We start from the raw sequence: 13,633 nt of genomic DNA, 5'->3' as shown, positions 1-13,633 counted from the left end.
GTAGGTCAACCGGACACCCCCACTTCTCCCATTTTGCAAGACATAGAACAGCTAAAACCCTCTAAGGTCAGTCAGTTCAAAAGCTTAAAACAATGCAAGGGAGTTGCAGAAATTTCAGAGAGGCTCAAGGCTCACTGTTATCTGTCCTGCAGACTCCGGGACAGCAGCCAAACTGATGCCATCTCAAGGAGAGGAACGCAACAAAATGGCAGGAAATTCCTACTCGGTTTGCTCCCATCAGAAAAAGAAATTCTTTTCAAATGTGGCTGCCGAACAGCTTTGTAAGTATGGAAGCTGCTCTTAAAAAACAAAACAATTACTGCAGCATTGTCATGTAACAATGGCCAGAATGGAACTGTTCACAGAACCAGCAAACATATCCAGCTTAGTCTGAACTTAAAAAGAAAAAAAAACAAAACTTTTTTTCTGCACGGAGAGCAAGCTTTCGATTTAACATTTTGTTTTGTGTTAGGATTTGCTGTCACAGTCATGCAAAACAAAGCCCATAGATCTGTCAGGGAGCCCCAATGACAGATCTATAGTTTGTATAAGAGGCCACCTAGTGGTAACTCATCTTTTTGCACATAAACAGATTTTTTTATTATTATTAATTGATTAAATTAATTAAAAACAATGAGGGATATGTTTGATCCTGAGCTGCTGGTAGCAGTTCAAATGTAAAAAAAAAAAAAGTTTGATCTCCAAGTCATATTAGATTAAGCGTTTCTTGTTAGTTTTTTCAGTGTATCCTTCCTTCTAATCAGCTAGAAAAGTCGTATGTTCATTGTGTTAAATTTGCATTTGCTACAGTTATCCATCTCACTGATGATTTTGAAGCTGTCATACGTTAGAGCAGATTTAGAGACTGCTCTATAAACCAGATATGAAAACAATAGTCAAACAATTCTGTGCTAAACCTATATTACTCATCGCAAAGTAATGGTAGATCTGCAAATCAGATATATTCACTTTACTACAGTGTCAGGATAAAACCCATTAGGCCCTCCATTGTTGTCTTTTTATCAATAAAACATAGCCTATTTGTCATAAGAGTGCCATTATGAACTTATGCTGCCATCTGGTGCCTGGTGGCAACACTGAAACTATGACAGCGCTAATCCAACTGTTTTAAACATTTAGAGCTCAGACCATCGTAATCTCATATACTCTTGTTATTGTTACTGATGTGGCCAGGAATTTTAGCAAGGCACATAAAAAAAAAACAAGGTTCAGTTTCCCACACATCTCCCCTCCAAAAACCAAAACAAGCCAAAATAACAAGGACATGAGATTTAATTAAGGAACTCCAGATGGTTGGCGACGTGTGGCCTTGTGATGATCTGAGGAGAGTTTTCACCAGCCCCCCATCACATTGTTTGACTCACTTTGATCGTCTGTACTGAGCTGCAGTTCTGTCTTTTCAGCCGAGACATTTTTGAGACACCAGCATGTCGATGGAGAAGAAGGTGGTGTTGATCACAGGATGCTCCTCTGGGATCGGACTCAGCTTGGCCGTTCGATTGGCCTCTGACTCCAGCAAAGTGTTCAAAGGTAACCACAGCTGACATCTTTCAGTCATGATCTCGAGATGTTTTTGCTCAGGACTAACTCAAAACGGAGCCAGGCATTCTGCTACTGGATAGCAATAAATAACTTGTCATTCTGTCAGGTTTTATTGTCAAGTTTGTTGCCAATCCCTCACTTTTCTGTGCAGTTATTTTGTTTAAAACAAAAACATGGGTGTTGCATTCTCTTTAGTGTATGCCACAATGAGGAACCTGGCCAAGAAAGAACGTCTTTTAGAGTGTGTAAAAGATCTGCACCGGGATACGTTGGAAATACTTCAAATGGATGTGACTGATAGACAATCCATCCTGACGGCACGGGACAAAGTTGTGGAGAAACGGGTGGACATTCTGGGTTTGTTCCCGTGGCTGTCTGATCTCTTTCAGTTAGGATTGCTTTCAGTTTTCACATAATTCCCTCTTATTCTTCATTTACAGTGTGTAACGCTGGTGTGGGTTTGATGGGACCCCTGGAGGTTCAGTCCTTAGACACAATGAGGCGTATTCTGGAGGTCAACCTTCTTGGCACCATCCAGACCATTCAGGTGTTCTTATCAGGAATGAAAGCACAAGGTCAGGGCCGCATTCTGGTCACGGGCAGCACCGGAGGGCTTCATGGTGAGATAATCAACTAAGAAAGGGATTAAGAATGTCAAGTTACTTCGATTTTTGTTAGCTTATGCTTAACATTTCCAAAATAACACACTCTAATGCCCTCGCAGGTCTGCCTTTTAATGAGATGTACTGTGCCAGTAAGTTTGCAATTGAAGGAGCATGTGAGAGTCTGGCTGTCCTCCTGCAACACTTTAACATACAGTGAGTTTTAACGGCCACATCACCACTCCTGACAGAAATACTGAAAATAAAAGTGTGTATTGTTCAATAATCGTAAATTTACATAAGTCCAATCTGAGTTGTATATTTTTGCTTCTTTTTTTTTTTCTTCCAGAGTCAGTCTCATCGAGTGTGGTCCGGTCAACAGTGACTTCTTGATTAACCTGCAGAAGGCAGAGCTTGGGGATCCATCTCTGCAACAGGTTGATGGCCGAACGATCAGTCTGTATGAGAAATACCTGCAACACTGCAGCACGGTTTTCCAAAATGCTGCACAGGACACCGAAGATATTGTCGAGGTGTGCAGTTTTTGTTCATTAACACATCTAATAAGCTAAAGATGCCATAACATCTTTAGCTTATTAGATGAGACTGAGCATTCAGTCTCAATGCTGGACCTATATATATGATTGTTATAAGCATGGTTATGACATAAAAAAGATGTTGCAGTGGAGAAATGTTTGAGAAAAAAAAAACTTTGAATGTGTAGCTCACTGAAAGTTTTTTCTCTCCTGTCTGCTGTGAACAATTTCTCCAGCAGCCAAGAAAGAAGCTAAAAATCACTCACAATCAAATACCTTTGTTATCATTGCATGATTTACACAACAACAGATGTTAAGCAAGACCAGCACACCAGAAAAAACAAACAAGGCATTGTAAAATAAATTACATGGTGTGAAGCTGCAATAAAATTAAATCACATCACACCGCCGATAGACAGCCACACCATAAAAATGCACTATAAAAGTCTCATTTGGCGTTCTGTGCCAAATAGCACTTGGATAAAAATAACTTTTAAATCTGGTGGCTCGTGCTCCGACGGAGATGTAGCATTTCCCAAGAGGCACAAGTGCGAAACAGTTGTTCCCTGATTGAGAACTGCCCTGAATCATGTTTGTGCCTCTCTGCTCACAGCTTGTCATTCAGCCAATATAGCGGTGTCTTTACAACGCCCTACGCTGATTTTCTGTCTTTCGCTCACAATCCACACATTAAAAGTTCCTCTTTAACAACCTCAGAATCTTATATAAAATCCTAAAACTACACGTACCCACCTTTTTATACTTCTCACAAATGCTTCTTGCCCACTTTTCCAGCTCCGATCAGCAGCATTGTTACTCTTCAGAGATTTTTTGACAAGATCTTTGAAACCTTGAAAACAGACGAGAGCTACATCCTTATCTCTAAACCCTCCCTAAGTTCCAGCGGTGTAAAGATACAATGAGCTGCACATAAAGAAAGTGAATGCTTTTCATGTTATACAAACAACTGAAGAAAATGTACTTTTTATATTTCCAATAACAGCATTTTTTATTTTTTTTTAAACGAAGAAGTTTACAATAATAAAATCTGTGACTGATTTAAACCCAGCAGACGTAAAACAATGCAAAACAAAGGAAAGTTCATGAAAACAAGAAAAAATAAAACTCTTGCATTTCACCCACATCAACGTTAATAAGACTCTTATTAAACACAGTGCATTTTCTTCACAACAGATCAGACATTCTTAGTTAGTTACAGGTTAGATAAACAACTGAATTCTTTAAAAGGAAAGTTGCTGTTGAATTTTGTAAATAATTCAGTAATAACCTCTTCACGTGCAGTGGTGTAACGACTGTTTCCTCATGTCTTTGTTTTTCTTTTCCTCCAGGTATTTCTAGATGCCATCCATTCCACCAGTCCTGCATTCAGATACTTCACCAACAGCGTCATGCCTCCTCTTACCCAACTGAAGGTCACAGAACCAGATGGAATGGAATACATCAAAACTATGAGCAAGCTCATTTTTGCAGATGTGGACCAATAACTGCAGAAATGTTGCTCTTTCAATCAAGTAACCGCTTTATCTGCAAACTTTGGCCTAAGTGAAAAGAATAGTGTTTGTTTTTTCCAATTTTAGCTTCTGGGGCAAAGGTGATGAAGTGAGTTTCATAAGAGGAGTTTGCAAAAAAAAAAAATGCAACTCCACATTCTATATTTGTCTGAGTTATTGCTTGTGGAGTAATATTTGATAAGGATTACATATCTTGTTTTAAGTCATTCCACAACCTTTACATTAGTTTATTTCAACAAAGCCTTTATCTCACATTCCATATTTTTTCTGGGATTGCAGTGCTTCATGCTAGGCTCTTGCATTAGATTGTTGAAACTGAAAATTTTCTAAAAATGTACCTATGTGACTGTAGTTTGCTATTTTTAACACACGGAAAAATCTGTCCCATTTTAAGGCAAGAAGCAAAGACTGGCTGAACGATGGTCTATTTAAAGACCAAAAACCTGGAATAATTATTGGGTGTCACGTTATAATAATATCCACACATACATACAAAATTATGCATGTATGTGTGTATTTGCATGTGGGCATTTTGCAGTTTTTACTTATAAAAGCAAAAGTTATCCAAACCGACCTGATCCTAAAGTGAAAAGCAATCGCTCCCTTTAAAGGTGCAAACACTTCCACAAATTGTGTTAGACATAATTTGTATAACAGTTTTTTTTTTTTTCTTGTTTTTTTTGTTAATGCATTCATGCCAGCTACACTAAAAGCACAAATATGGGGGCAAAGTTTCAAAGAAACAGCCTGCATTGCATCACTGCATCATGAGATGTTCAGTGTACTTAGTGAAAGGCCTGTGACAGGACGTCAGCCAAAAACAAACACAATACAAAGAAATCCAATTGAACTTTTAATCAAAGCTATATGAAACAAAGGGTTCCTGCAACTCCTTTCTCTTTCAGCAAGAATCGAACAGGGTTAGAAGTCAAAAAATGTTTACAAACATTTGTCTAATCTGAATTTGACTGATATTTGAAGAAACTGCTGAGACATTAAATTGTTGCACAAGGTTTCATGGATCAAAGTCTCAGTAGACAGTGGTTCACGCTGTAATGTTTAATTCAGTCAGGGGATTAGCCTGTCCTCTTCTGACATGAGTCAGGTTGTCTTGTCTGTACATCTACGTCTTGCGTATCTGACCTATTTTTTGACATGCCTGACTGAGACTCTGAAATCCTTTCCTGATCAGGTGCTCTAATTCCTTTCCGAGGATCCTTTTTTTGGATTCAACTGCAACAAGTTTGGCCGTGTTAGCTCACAACCATTTAAGATAAAAGCACTTATAGACATGTGAGCTCTTTAGAATGTAATGTATTATGTGGATCTATATTACTGGGATTTAAGGTGCTGCAACAAATGATTTTTCACATTCGGTCTGGAGAGATGACTTGACAACATTTTTTTCCAAGATATTTTAAATAAATCAAATGCTTGAGTGCTATTTTTTTTCTTTTTGTGTCTGGTTTAATTATTACTCCAGTCAGTTTCGTGACCTCTGCTGCTGCGTCATATCAGAGTCCAGGTTCATCATGTACAGGTCAGTGACCTGCTGGACTTTCATTCTGCCCTGTGAGTGGAGAATTCTTTAAATGCCATTCATACACTGGATGCCAAACGCCATGTGATTTAGTTGCAGTTCACTCTTTCCTGTCTAGTGGTTTATAGGATTTAGGTAATTATGTACGTAGATTAAAGGTAAATAGACGAGTTGCTGATCCTGTTAGATTATTACTACAAATGTCCTGAAATAGTCTTATTTCAAAACTCTTTTTCCCTAACAGTTTTGTATCTGAACCAAGGTATTTTTTGACTAAATTAATTTTATATCCAGGGCTGGATATTGGTTGGTTGAGTTCAGAAGAGGACATTTCAAAAGAAGTTTTGTCACATTCTTTCATTACCTTGTTTATCCAATCTCAATGATTGCTAACCACTACCATATGAGAAATATGAGAAAAATATGACAAAATGAACCCGTTTTTGAACGCTTTGCTGGTACATTTAAGTTTTGTTATATAAAAGATGGTTTAATTCAAGCAAATTAAAATTTGTGATTGTCAGTTTTTCACTATAAAAACAGCTTTTATTTTAGTTGAAAATGTTCTACTTTAAATTGAAAATAAAAAAAAATCAGACAATCTAATTAGCAGACCAACCATGCATAGATTACATTCATAACTGCACAACATCTACACAAACAAACAAAAAATCTTATTTTGCCAGGCTCGCTAGGGTAAAACAGGCACAGTACTACCAAAAGAAGTGACTTATTTTGTTTTTTATTTTGACATTTTTCTTCCTTTTTTCTATAAATTACTCATACATATGCATTCAAAGATAAAGTTTATCTTAGACAGACTTTTATATTATGCTGCAAAGACATTGAAATTGTGATTTATGACTACTTTTGGAATTTGTGCGCATACTCACCTTTTTAAAATGTATCATTTAAAAACCACCCATGCGTATTCTGATTGGTCAACACCGATGACGGGGCGGCGTTACGTAAGCCATTTCCTTATTTGGTAGCATCGACACGCCCCATTTGTGAGTATAAGGCGCTCGCGCAGCAGCTGCTGGCATGGTTTTACCGGTTAGTTTGTGAAACGAGGTATTTGGTGGAAAAATACAGAATGACCAAAAGAACGACTTCTCTGCTGTTCAAGGCGCTGGTGGATATGAAGGACGGCACACTTTTAAAGGCTGTACGTGGAAACAGCAGAAGAGCACACTTTAGGTGAGTGAGACTTTTTCCACTCGAGATGCTCCTCCCAAGCATTAATTTTCTTTTAATGATTTTGCTTCATCATCTTAAAGCTTGTTTCTTTATTAAATAGAAAGTGCATGTAGGAGATTAAATAACTTTTTCTTTGATTTATTCAAAGCATGCATTTGCCATGTTCACAATTTAGCAGATTATAATTAAAGCGAGTTTATTTATTTATTTTTTTCAGTTGGTGGTTTACTCTATTGAGTAAATGAAATAAGTAAATATCCTCTAAGGGGTTATTCTGAAGTATTAGCCACAGACTTGACGTGAATGTGTTCAGAAATACATGTTTTCTTCCACTTTAGACACTTGGGGTCTTGTGGGATCCTGACAGAGAGGCGAGCCAGCCTTCAGCTCTGCCCTGCAAACCCCATGAGGACAACCAGGCGCACCTTCATCAACCTGGCTGCCCCCATCAACACCCGCAGGATGGAGTACACGGAGAGCAGGATATTGGAGTGAGTACCAATTTAAACAGTTTGAAATGATCATAGTAATAATAATAATAAAAAAAATAAATAATCTTGTTGGGGCTACCATCTATTATTTTGTAACCATATCAAAACCATGAAACATTCTAACGGAAAGGGATTTAAATTAATTAGATGATTTGCTATGTAACTGTGTGTCCAGGTACACTCCAGAAGAGATGTACAAGGTGGTGGCCAACGTAGAGGAGTACAAGTATTTTGTTCCCTGGTGCAAGAAGTCTCGAATGCTGAAGGGACCGAAGGGAAACGTCCGGGCAGAGCTTGAAATTGGTTTCCCTCCCATCACAGAGCGTTACACATCTGAGCTCACTTTTGTTCCTAACCACCAAGTTAGAGTAAGTCCTTAGATTGACTGGGATTTTTATAGTTTAAAATGTTTTTAAATCGTCATTAATTTACAGTTATAATGCAAAATGCTTCTTTTTAATAGTTCTCATGAGTGGTGTAGTGATTAGCTTGTTAACTTTTAGCATTGACACATTGCTTGTGTCCAAATCAGGCGGTGTGCTCTGATGGATCACTCTTCAGCCATCTTGAAACGGTGTGGAGGTTTGCCCCTGGAGCCAAAGACCTCCCAGGATTCTGCAAAGTGGATTTCTTTGTAAGTACTTTTCTGTGAATAAGATCATTCTTCTTCTTTGTGAGTTAAGCAAAGACCAGAAAATATCCAGACTGGCTATAAATATTTAAAAGGGCTCGGACATTGATTTAAAGGGAAGAAATTAAGAGATCAGACTCTATTCCTTGGAGTCGTTACTTTTGATCTTTTCTTTCCGTACTGCTGTGAATGGATTACTGGCGGAGAGGAAGTGTTGAATGAAATCTCATTATGCTCTAAATTTAGTGTAGTGCATCGTTGCTGGTGTTGTGTAAGAATGCAGCAGCAGTAAATGTAGCGCATTAAGGAGCTGCCGACAGGAGTTTGGCCTCAATGTCGGCACTGATTACACCAAGATTAACCAGAAACCAGTTCGTGTTAAGCTTGGAGAATCTTTGGCTTCTGATAGTCCTGAACTTCCAAAGCCTAAATATCATTCAAGGATGCAGAATTTGTGATCATTTGTAATTTTTAACTTTTGAAGATTTTAATTTTTCTTTCTCCTGCAGGTGTCCTTTGAGTTCAAGTCTCTGCTGCACTCTCAGCTGGCCTCCGTGTTCTTCGACGAAGTTGTGAAGCAAATGGTCAGTGCCTTCGAGTCCCACGCAGCGACTCTTTACAGAAACAAGCCGGTCGCTTCCTTGAGGAGCCGTGCAGCTATTAGCAACCACCTCTGACCTCTGCAGTGTCCTTATCCTCCTGGGCTACTACCAAAACCAAAACCTCATCATGCTGCTTTGACTATGGTCAACACTTGACTCTCGTCTGAGACCAGTTCTCCTGTTTGCACACACCTAGATATTTTATTGATATGTAAATTGAACATACTCAAACTGTATTTATTTTTGAGACAAATTATAATTTATTTACATTTCTGTACATATTTATTTATTTTTGCTGACAATAATAAATCAAATAAAAGTTTTTGTTAAAAGTCCTTTGAGAACTGATTCTGATCTTATTTTTTATAGTGTAACTAGAACTGTTTGTTGTCCAGTGACCAATCACAGCATGACGCCAGTAAAGAAACAAAGGTCAGGTTATTGCATTTGTAATCTTTACCATTTAACTCGTTGTTGGGTAAGCATTCAAAGAAAAGGGGGGAAAAAAACAACTGTTTACGGGAATAGTTGGACAATGACCCAAACACAAAGATGTCCATCCTTAGTAATAGATTGGATTTTGTTTTTAGGAATATTCTCAAAGAATGTGTTATTTAGTACTTTTTTCTTTTTCGATTAGGTTTTAAAGTGAGAAAAAACTGACAGGAAGACCTGATTGGGGTTTATGATGAGAACTACAAGTTCAGAAATAGTTCAAACTGACATGCACAATAACTTGACCTACTTCTTTAAAAATTACCTGCTGTGGGAGGAAAGTGTTTGAATTTTAGTGGGGTTTTCCAAAATCAATCAACATGACATCAAAAACAAAGGCAGCAGTTCCCGGAGTTTTGTGAAACCGGCTTTTACGCTTTTACGCAACATCACATGCAGCCAGCAGGCATAAAAGGCTGGAGACGTCTGAGGAGAGGAGCAGAGACTCAAAAGCAGCAAACATGAAGAAGATTGTTATTCTGATGCTAGCATTCGGCTTCTGTCTTTCTGATCCTGGAACTGATGAGAATCACAGAGTCTGTCAGACTGCAGGCTCAGCTAGCTGCTGTGACATCTGTTCTCTCACATCTGTAACTCAAAAAGTGGGAGAACTGGGGGAAAAGGTTGTAAATATGGCAGAAAAAATTACTTTTCTGGAGACCAGGCTGCAAAACGCTGAAAAAGAAGTTCTGGAGTTACGGAGCCTCACTGCAGGTAGAGTAATACATTTTCCAGCTTTATGGTGAAATATAATCACTTCATGTCCAGTTTTCCAACGTATTTGTGGTGCTTTTGATGTTTTCAGGCTCTCCTCAGGTGGCTTTTTCAGCAGCTCTCAGGGATTCCGGTTCAGGAAACATAGGACCTTTTACCACCGCTACCCCATTGCAGTACAAAAAGGTTTTCTCCAACACAGGCAATAGCTATAATCCTTCAACAGGTGTGTACAGCATTAGGAAGACATGTAGGCAAATAGAAAAAAACAACAGTCAAATCCATATTAAGTGGTATATTCTTTTCCATTCTTCTAATCCTTCATATTTTCACAGGTATTTTCACAGCGATGGTCAGTGGAATGTACTTCTTTCGGTTCTCCATGTTCAACAACCTGGCTTCTCCTCCCAACTCGGTTGTGAGCCTCATGAAGAACAGCGAACGGCTGACGTCAGTGTGGGACACCAATGGGTCTGACATCAACGACATGGGCAGCAACGCCGTGGTCATCCCTCTGAAAGTGGGAGACAACGTGTTTGTGCAGCTGGAGCCAAACAGGCTCGTCTACGACGACGTGATGAACTACAACACATTCAGCGGCTTCCTGCTCTTTACGATGTGATGCGTACAACAGCTCTGCATGCCAGCATGATTCTTCATTGTCTCACAATAAAGGGAGTTTCTTTTTTCAATTTGCAAATTAGCATTATTTGTGTAGAAAATGCTTGATGAAATAAATAGATCAAAAATACTGCATTTTGTGTGTGTTTAAAATTGTGTTTTATCTGCATAAGTGAACATATTAAATAGCATTTAAAATATTCTAAACAGTAAATAACGGGGTTATTTTCCAGATAGCTTTTAACTTTTATGAGAATTTTAAAGTCATAAAATGAATCAGTCAAAGAGCAACTGTTGTGACTTTTTTACACTTATATTGTTCAGTATATTTGCATGATAAGTGGCTGATATGTTAAGCATAATTTACATGATGATTATTATTAATTGTATTGAACATGATTGTATATAATTACAAAGGTGAAGTGAAATATATTTAAGTGCAAGACATGATTTATTTGAATAGAGGAAGTCTTTTATTTTGAAGAATGCTTAAGGATCTGTTTCTGTTTTGTCACTAGCTTGCTTTGTTGACTTTTGATTGCTATTGGTAATGAACAGCTGTTGCCCATTTATCAGCTGACGCCGTTCCTTTTTTTTTTCTCTCAAATAAATACTGAACAAAAAGGTTCAGTAAAAGAAATACGAGCCTCCGTCTTGTTTGAGAAGAAGCTTTACTCCGTAACAGCAACTGCAGCAGAGAAGTACTTGGAAACTTACAAAATAACTGAAGTAGATATTTGTAGGAGAGAAAAATAGAGATGTTGAAACTTTTAATACTCAAATAAATAGTTCAACTATGTTATACTCTTTCAATTGTACCAAATGTTTTTCAGGACATTCCTCATTTGGTACATATTGCAGACACCAAAGATACTCATGTCGGTACAATTCCTCTTTGCAGACATAGATATACTAACTATTATACAACTGTTGGTTTAGCAGTGCAGAATTTCTCCCCGTGGTCATTGGTTGCCCTGCAGGTGTACATATTTGCATCCTCTGCTTTAACTTTTGAAAGAATCAAAGAATCCATCATCATCATACTCTATTTGGAGAGTGGATGACTCTTCTACAGATTCATCTCCACACAGCCACACCACCTCTGGATCAGGATATCCTGCAGTAAGAAGTAAGAGGAGTGAGACATCTGATGTTGGTGCTACTTTTACACCTTCAATTGCAAGAGAACCTTTAGCTTTTCATGTCTGAATACACTAACAAGTAACTGTAATGGGTTGTCATCAAATTGTTTGTTTTTGTAATAGCACATTAAAAGGAAATAGTTCATTTTTTCTAACATAGCTACATTCTTTAAATAATGTAAAAATGACAAACATGAACCAATAAAATAAAAATAAATTCTATCCTTTTTTAAAAAATATATTTCAAAAGACAATTTTAGTTACTTAGTATCTTTTACTGCAAGTCATTTTTTATTAATTGTAGGACCTCTATGTAGACTTCAGTTATCATGTCATGTGAATTGTTACAATGATGGAAATTGAGCATTTTTTTCTTGGTTGCTACGTCTACTTTAGACTGAACTCTCTCTTGGAGGAAGCTGCACCTTCCAAACTGGTTTTGGGACACAAAACTTTGATCATACTTTTATGTTGGTTTTTATGAACAGTCACACCTTTGATCCAGAGTTAACAGTACTTATGCTGGCCTGGTTAATAAATAACAGCATGGTGGCGAAGACCAACAAGATGGTAAAATGGCTTTGGATTAGCAAAAAATAGATCTAAATGAAAATATGGTAGTGAGAGTTTCTGACCTTAATCGTTTTATTTAATTTCAACAACTCAGAGTTAGCTGAAGCACAACTGAATATATCTAAAATTTTATGTTAACATTCACACAGGATTCCTGACCTACTTTTGCGCAACATCACACTCATAAGTGATAAAAGGTTGGAGAGGTATATAGAGTGGTGCAGAGGCTCAAAGCAACAAACATGAAGAAGGTTATGGTTCTGATGCTAATCTTCGGCCTTTGTCATTCTGGTCCAGGGAATGATGACGATATGTGTGCTATTGGAGGCTCAGCCAGCTGCTGTAACATCTGCCCTACAAACATGGAACAAAGAATTACTTCCCTTGAAACCAGGCTGCAAAACACTGAAAGAGAAGTTCAAGAGTTGCGGAGACTCACTCAAGGTAATACATTTACCAAACTTACGAAGAAATATAATTACTCCCTGTCCAGTGTCCAATCTGTCATTTTGATACTTTCAGGCACTCCTCGAGTGGCTTTTTCTGCAGCTCTCGCTGGCTCTGGAAACACAGGACCTTTTATGACTGCTACCCCACTAAAGTACAAAAAGGTTTTCTCCAACGCAGGGAACTGCTATAATCCATCAACAGGTGTGTACAGCATTAACAATAAATGTGTGCAAAAATAGGAAAACAACCCAATCAAATCAATGGGTTGAATTTCTTACAGTTCTCATAACTCTTTATATTTTGCAGGTATTTTCACAGCGACGGTCAGTGGAATGTACTTCTTTCGGTTCTCCATGTTCAACAACATGACTCCTGCTCCCAACTCGGTTGTGAGCCTCATGAAGAACAATGAACGGCTGACGTCAGTGTGGGACACCGCTGCGTCTGACGTTCACGACAGTGGAAGCAACGCTGTGGTCATCTCTCTGAAAGTGGGAGACAACGTGTTCGTGCAGCTGGAGCCAAACAGGGCCGTCTATGATGATGGGATGCACTACAACACATTCAGCGGCTTCTTGCTCTTCCCCATGTGATGCGTACCATACCCATGCATCCCAATATGATTCTTTACTATTTCACAGAAAATTTTTTAATTTATTTAAATTGAAAATTACTACAATGTGCAGAAATAACTTTTTTTTTTATTAAAAATGTCATTTTGTATAAATGTGAACATTTGTATTTTATCTGCTTGATTGAATATATTGCATACTCTTCAGATATAGTCTCAGCAGCAAACAATCATGCTCTCTTGTAGATAGTTCTTACCTTTGGAAACAAATTTTAGACTTGTGGAAAGGACCAAATTGGATTAAATTGTGGAAGCTAATATGATGTAGCTTCCTTCTGCTGCTTTTTAATATTATAATAAAAGATAACAT

The 13,633-nt window shown here is 37.9% G+C and overlaps 4 protein-coding genes across 5 annotated transcripts; all 4 read left to right on the top strand.

Moving 5' to 3' along the window:
* The first annotated feature begins 1,264 nt into the window (after nt 1-1,264).
* On the top strand, nt 1,265-5,677 carry hsd17b1 (hydroxysteroid (17-beta) dehydrogenase 1). Its single transcript, XM_014969472.2, has 6 exons — nt 1,265-1,551; nt 1,759-1,920; nt 2,004-2,183; nt 2,288-2,381; nt 2,515-2,698; nt 4,051-5,677. Exons 1-6 carry the CDS (start codon nt 1,449-1,451, stop codon nt 4,204-4,206), a joined length of 879 nt encoding a protein of 292 aa, XP_014824958.2. The 5' UTR covers nt 1,265-1,448; the 3' UTR covers nt 4,207-5,677.
* Nucleotides 5,678-6,813: 1,136 nt separating this feature from the next.
* LOC106904932 (coenzyme Q-binding protein COQ10 homolog, mitochondrial) lies at nt 6,814-9,032 on the top strand. The gene is made up of 5 exons (XM_014969473.2): nt 6,814-6,973; nt 7,312-7,464; nt 7,640-7,832; nt 7,997-8,098; nt 8,605-9,032. The coding sequence occupies exons 1-5, from the start codon at nt 6,870-6,872 to the stop codon at nt 8,770-8,772; spliced, it is 720 nt and encodes a 239-aa protein (XP_014824959.2). The 5' UTR covers nt 6,814-6,869; the 3' UTR covers nt 8,773-9,032.
* A 571-nt stretch (nt 9,033-9,603) lies between these two features.
* LOC106904933 (complement C1q-like protein 2) lies at nt 9,604-10,662 on the top strand. Its single transcript, XM_014969474.2, has 3 exons — nt 9,604-9,906; nt 9,998-10,132; nt 10,242-10,662. The coding sequence occupies exons 1-3, from the start codon at nt 9,654-9,656 to the stop codon at nt 10,526-10,528; spliced, it is 675 nt and encodes a 224-aa protein (XP_014824960.2). The 5' UTR covers nt 9,604-9,653; the 3' UTR covers nt 10,529-10,662.
* Nucleotides 10,663-10,797: 135 nt separating this feature from the next.
* On the top strand, nt 10,798-13,382 carry LOC106929698 (complement C1q-like protein 2). Of its 2 annotated transcripts, none has more exons than XM_088007675.1 (3): nt 10,798-11,656; nt 12,540-12,893; nt 12,999-13,382. In XM_088007675.1, exons 2-3 carry the CDS (start codon nt 12,554-12,556, stop codon nt 13,283-13,285), a joined length of 627 nt encoding a protein of 208 aa, XP_087863801.1. In that variant the 5' UTR covers nt 10,798-11,656; nt 12,540-12,553; the 3' UTR covers nt 13,286-13,382. The 2 variants fall into 2 exon arrangements, with proteins under 2 accessions (XP_087863801.1, XP_087863802.1); XM_088007676.1 differs by lacking the exon at nt 10,798-11,656 and having other exon boundaries at nt 12,485-12,686; nt 12,765-12,893.
* Nucleotides 13,383-13,633: the final 251 nt, after the last annotated feature.

The sequence above is a fragment of the Poecilia mexicana genome, unplaced genomic scaffold (assembly GCF_051168715.1).
Source record: "Poecilia mexicana isolate PSO_F unplaced genomic scaffold, ASM5116871v1 scaffold_8, whole genome shotgun sequence".
Classification (NCBI taxonomy): domain Eukaryota; kingdom Metazoa; phylum Chordata; class Actinopteri; order Cyprinodontiformes; family Poeciliidae; genus Poecilia; species Poecilia mexicana.
This window is presented reverse-complemented; position numbering and strand designations above follow the sequence as displayed.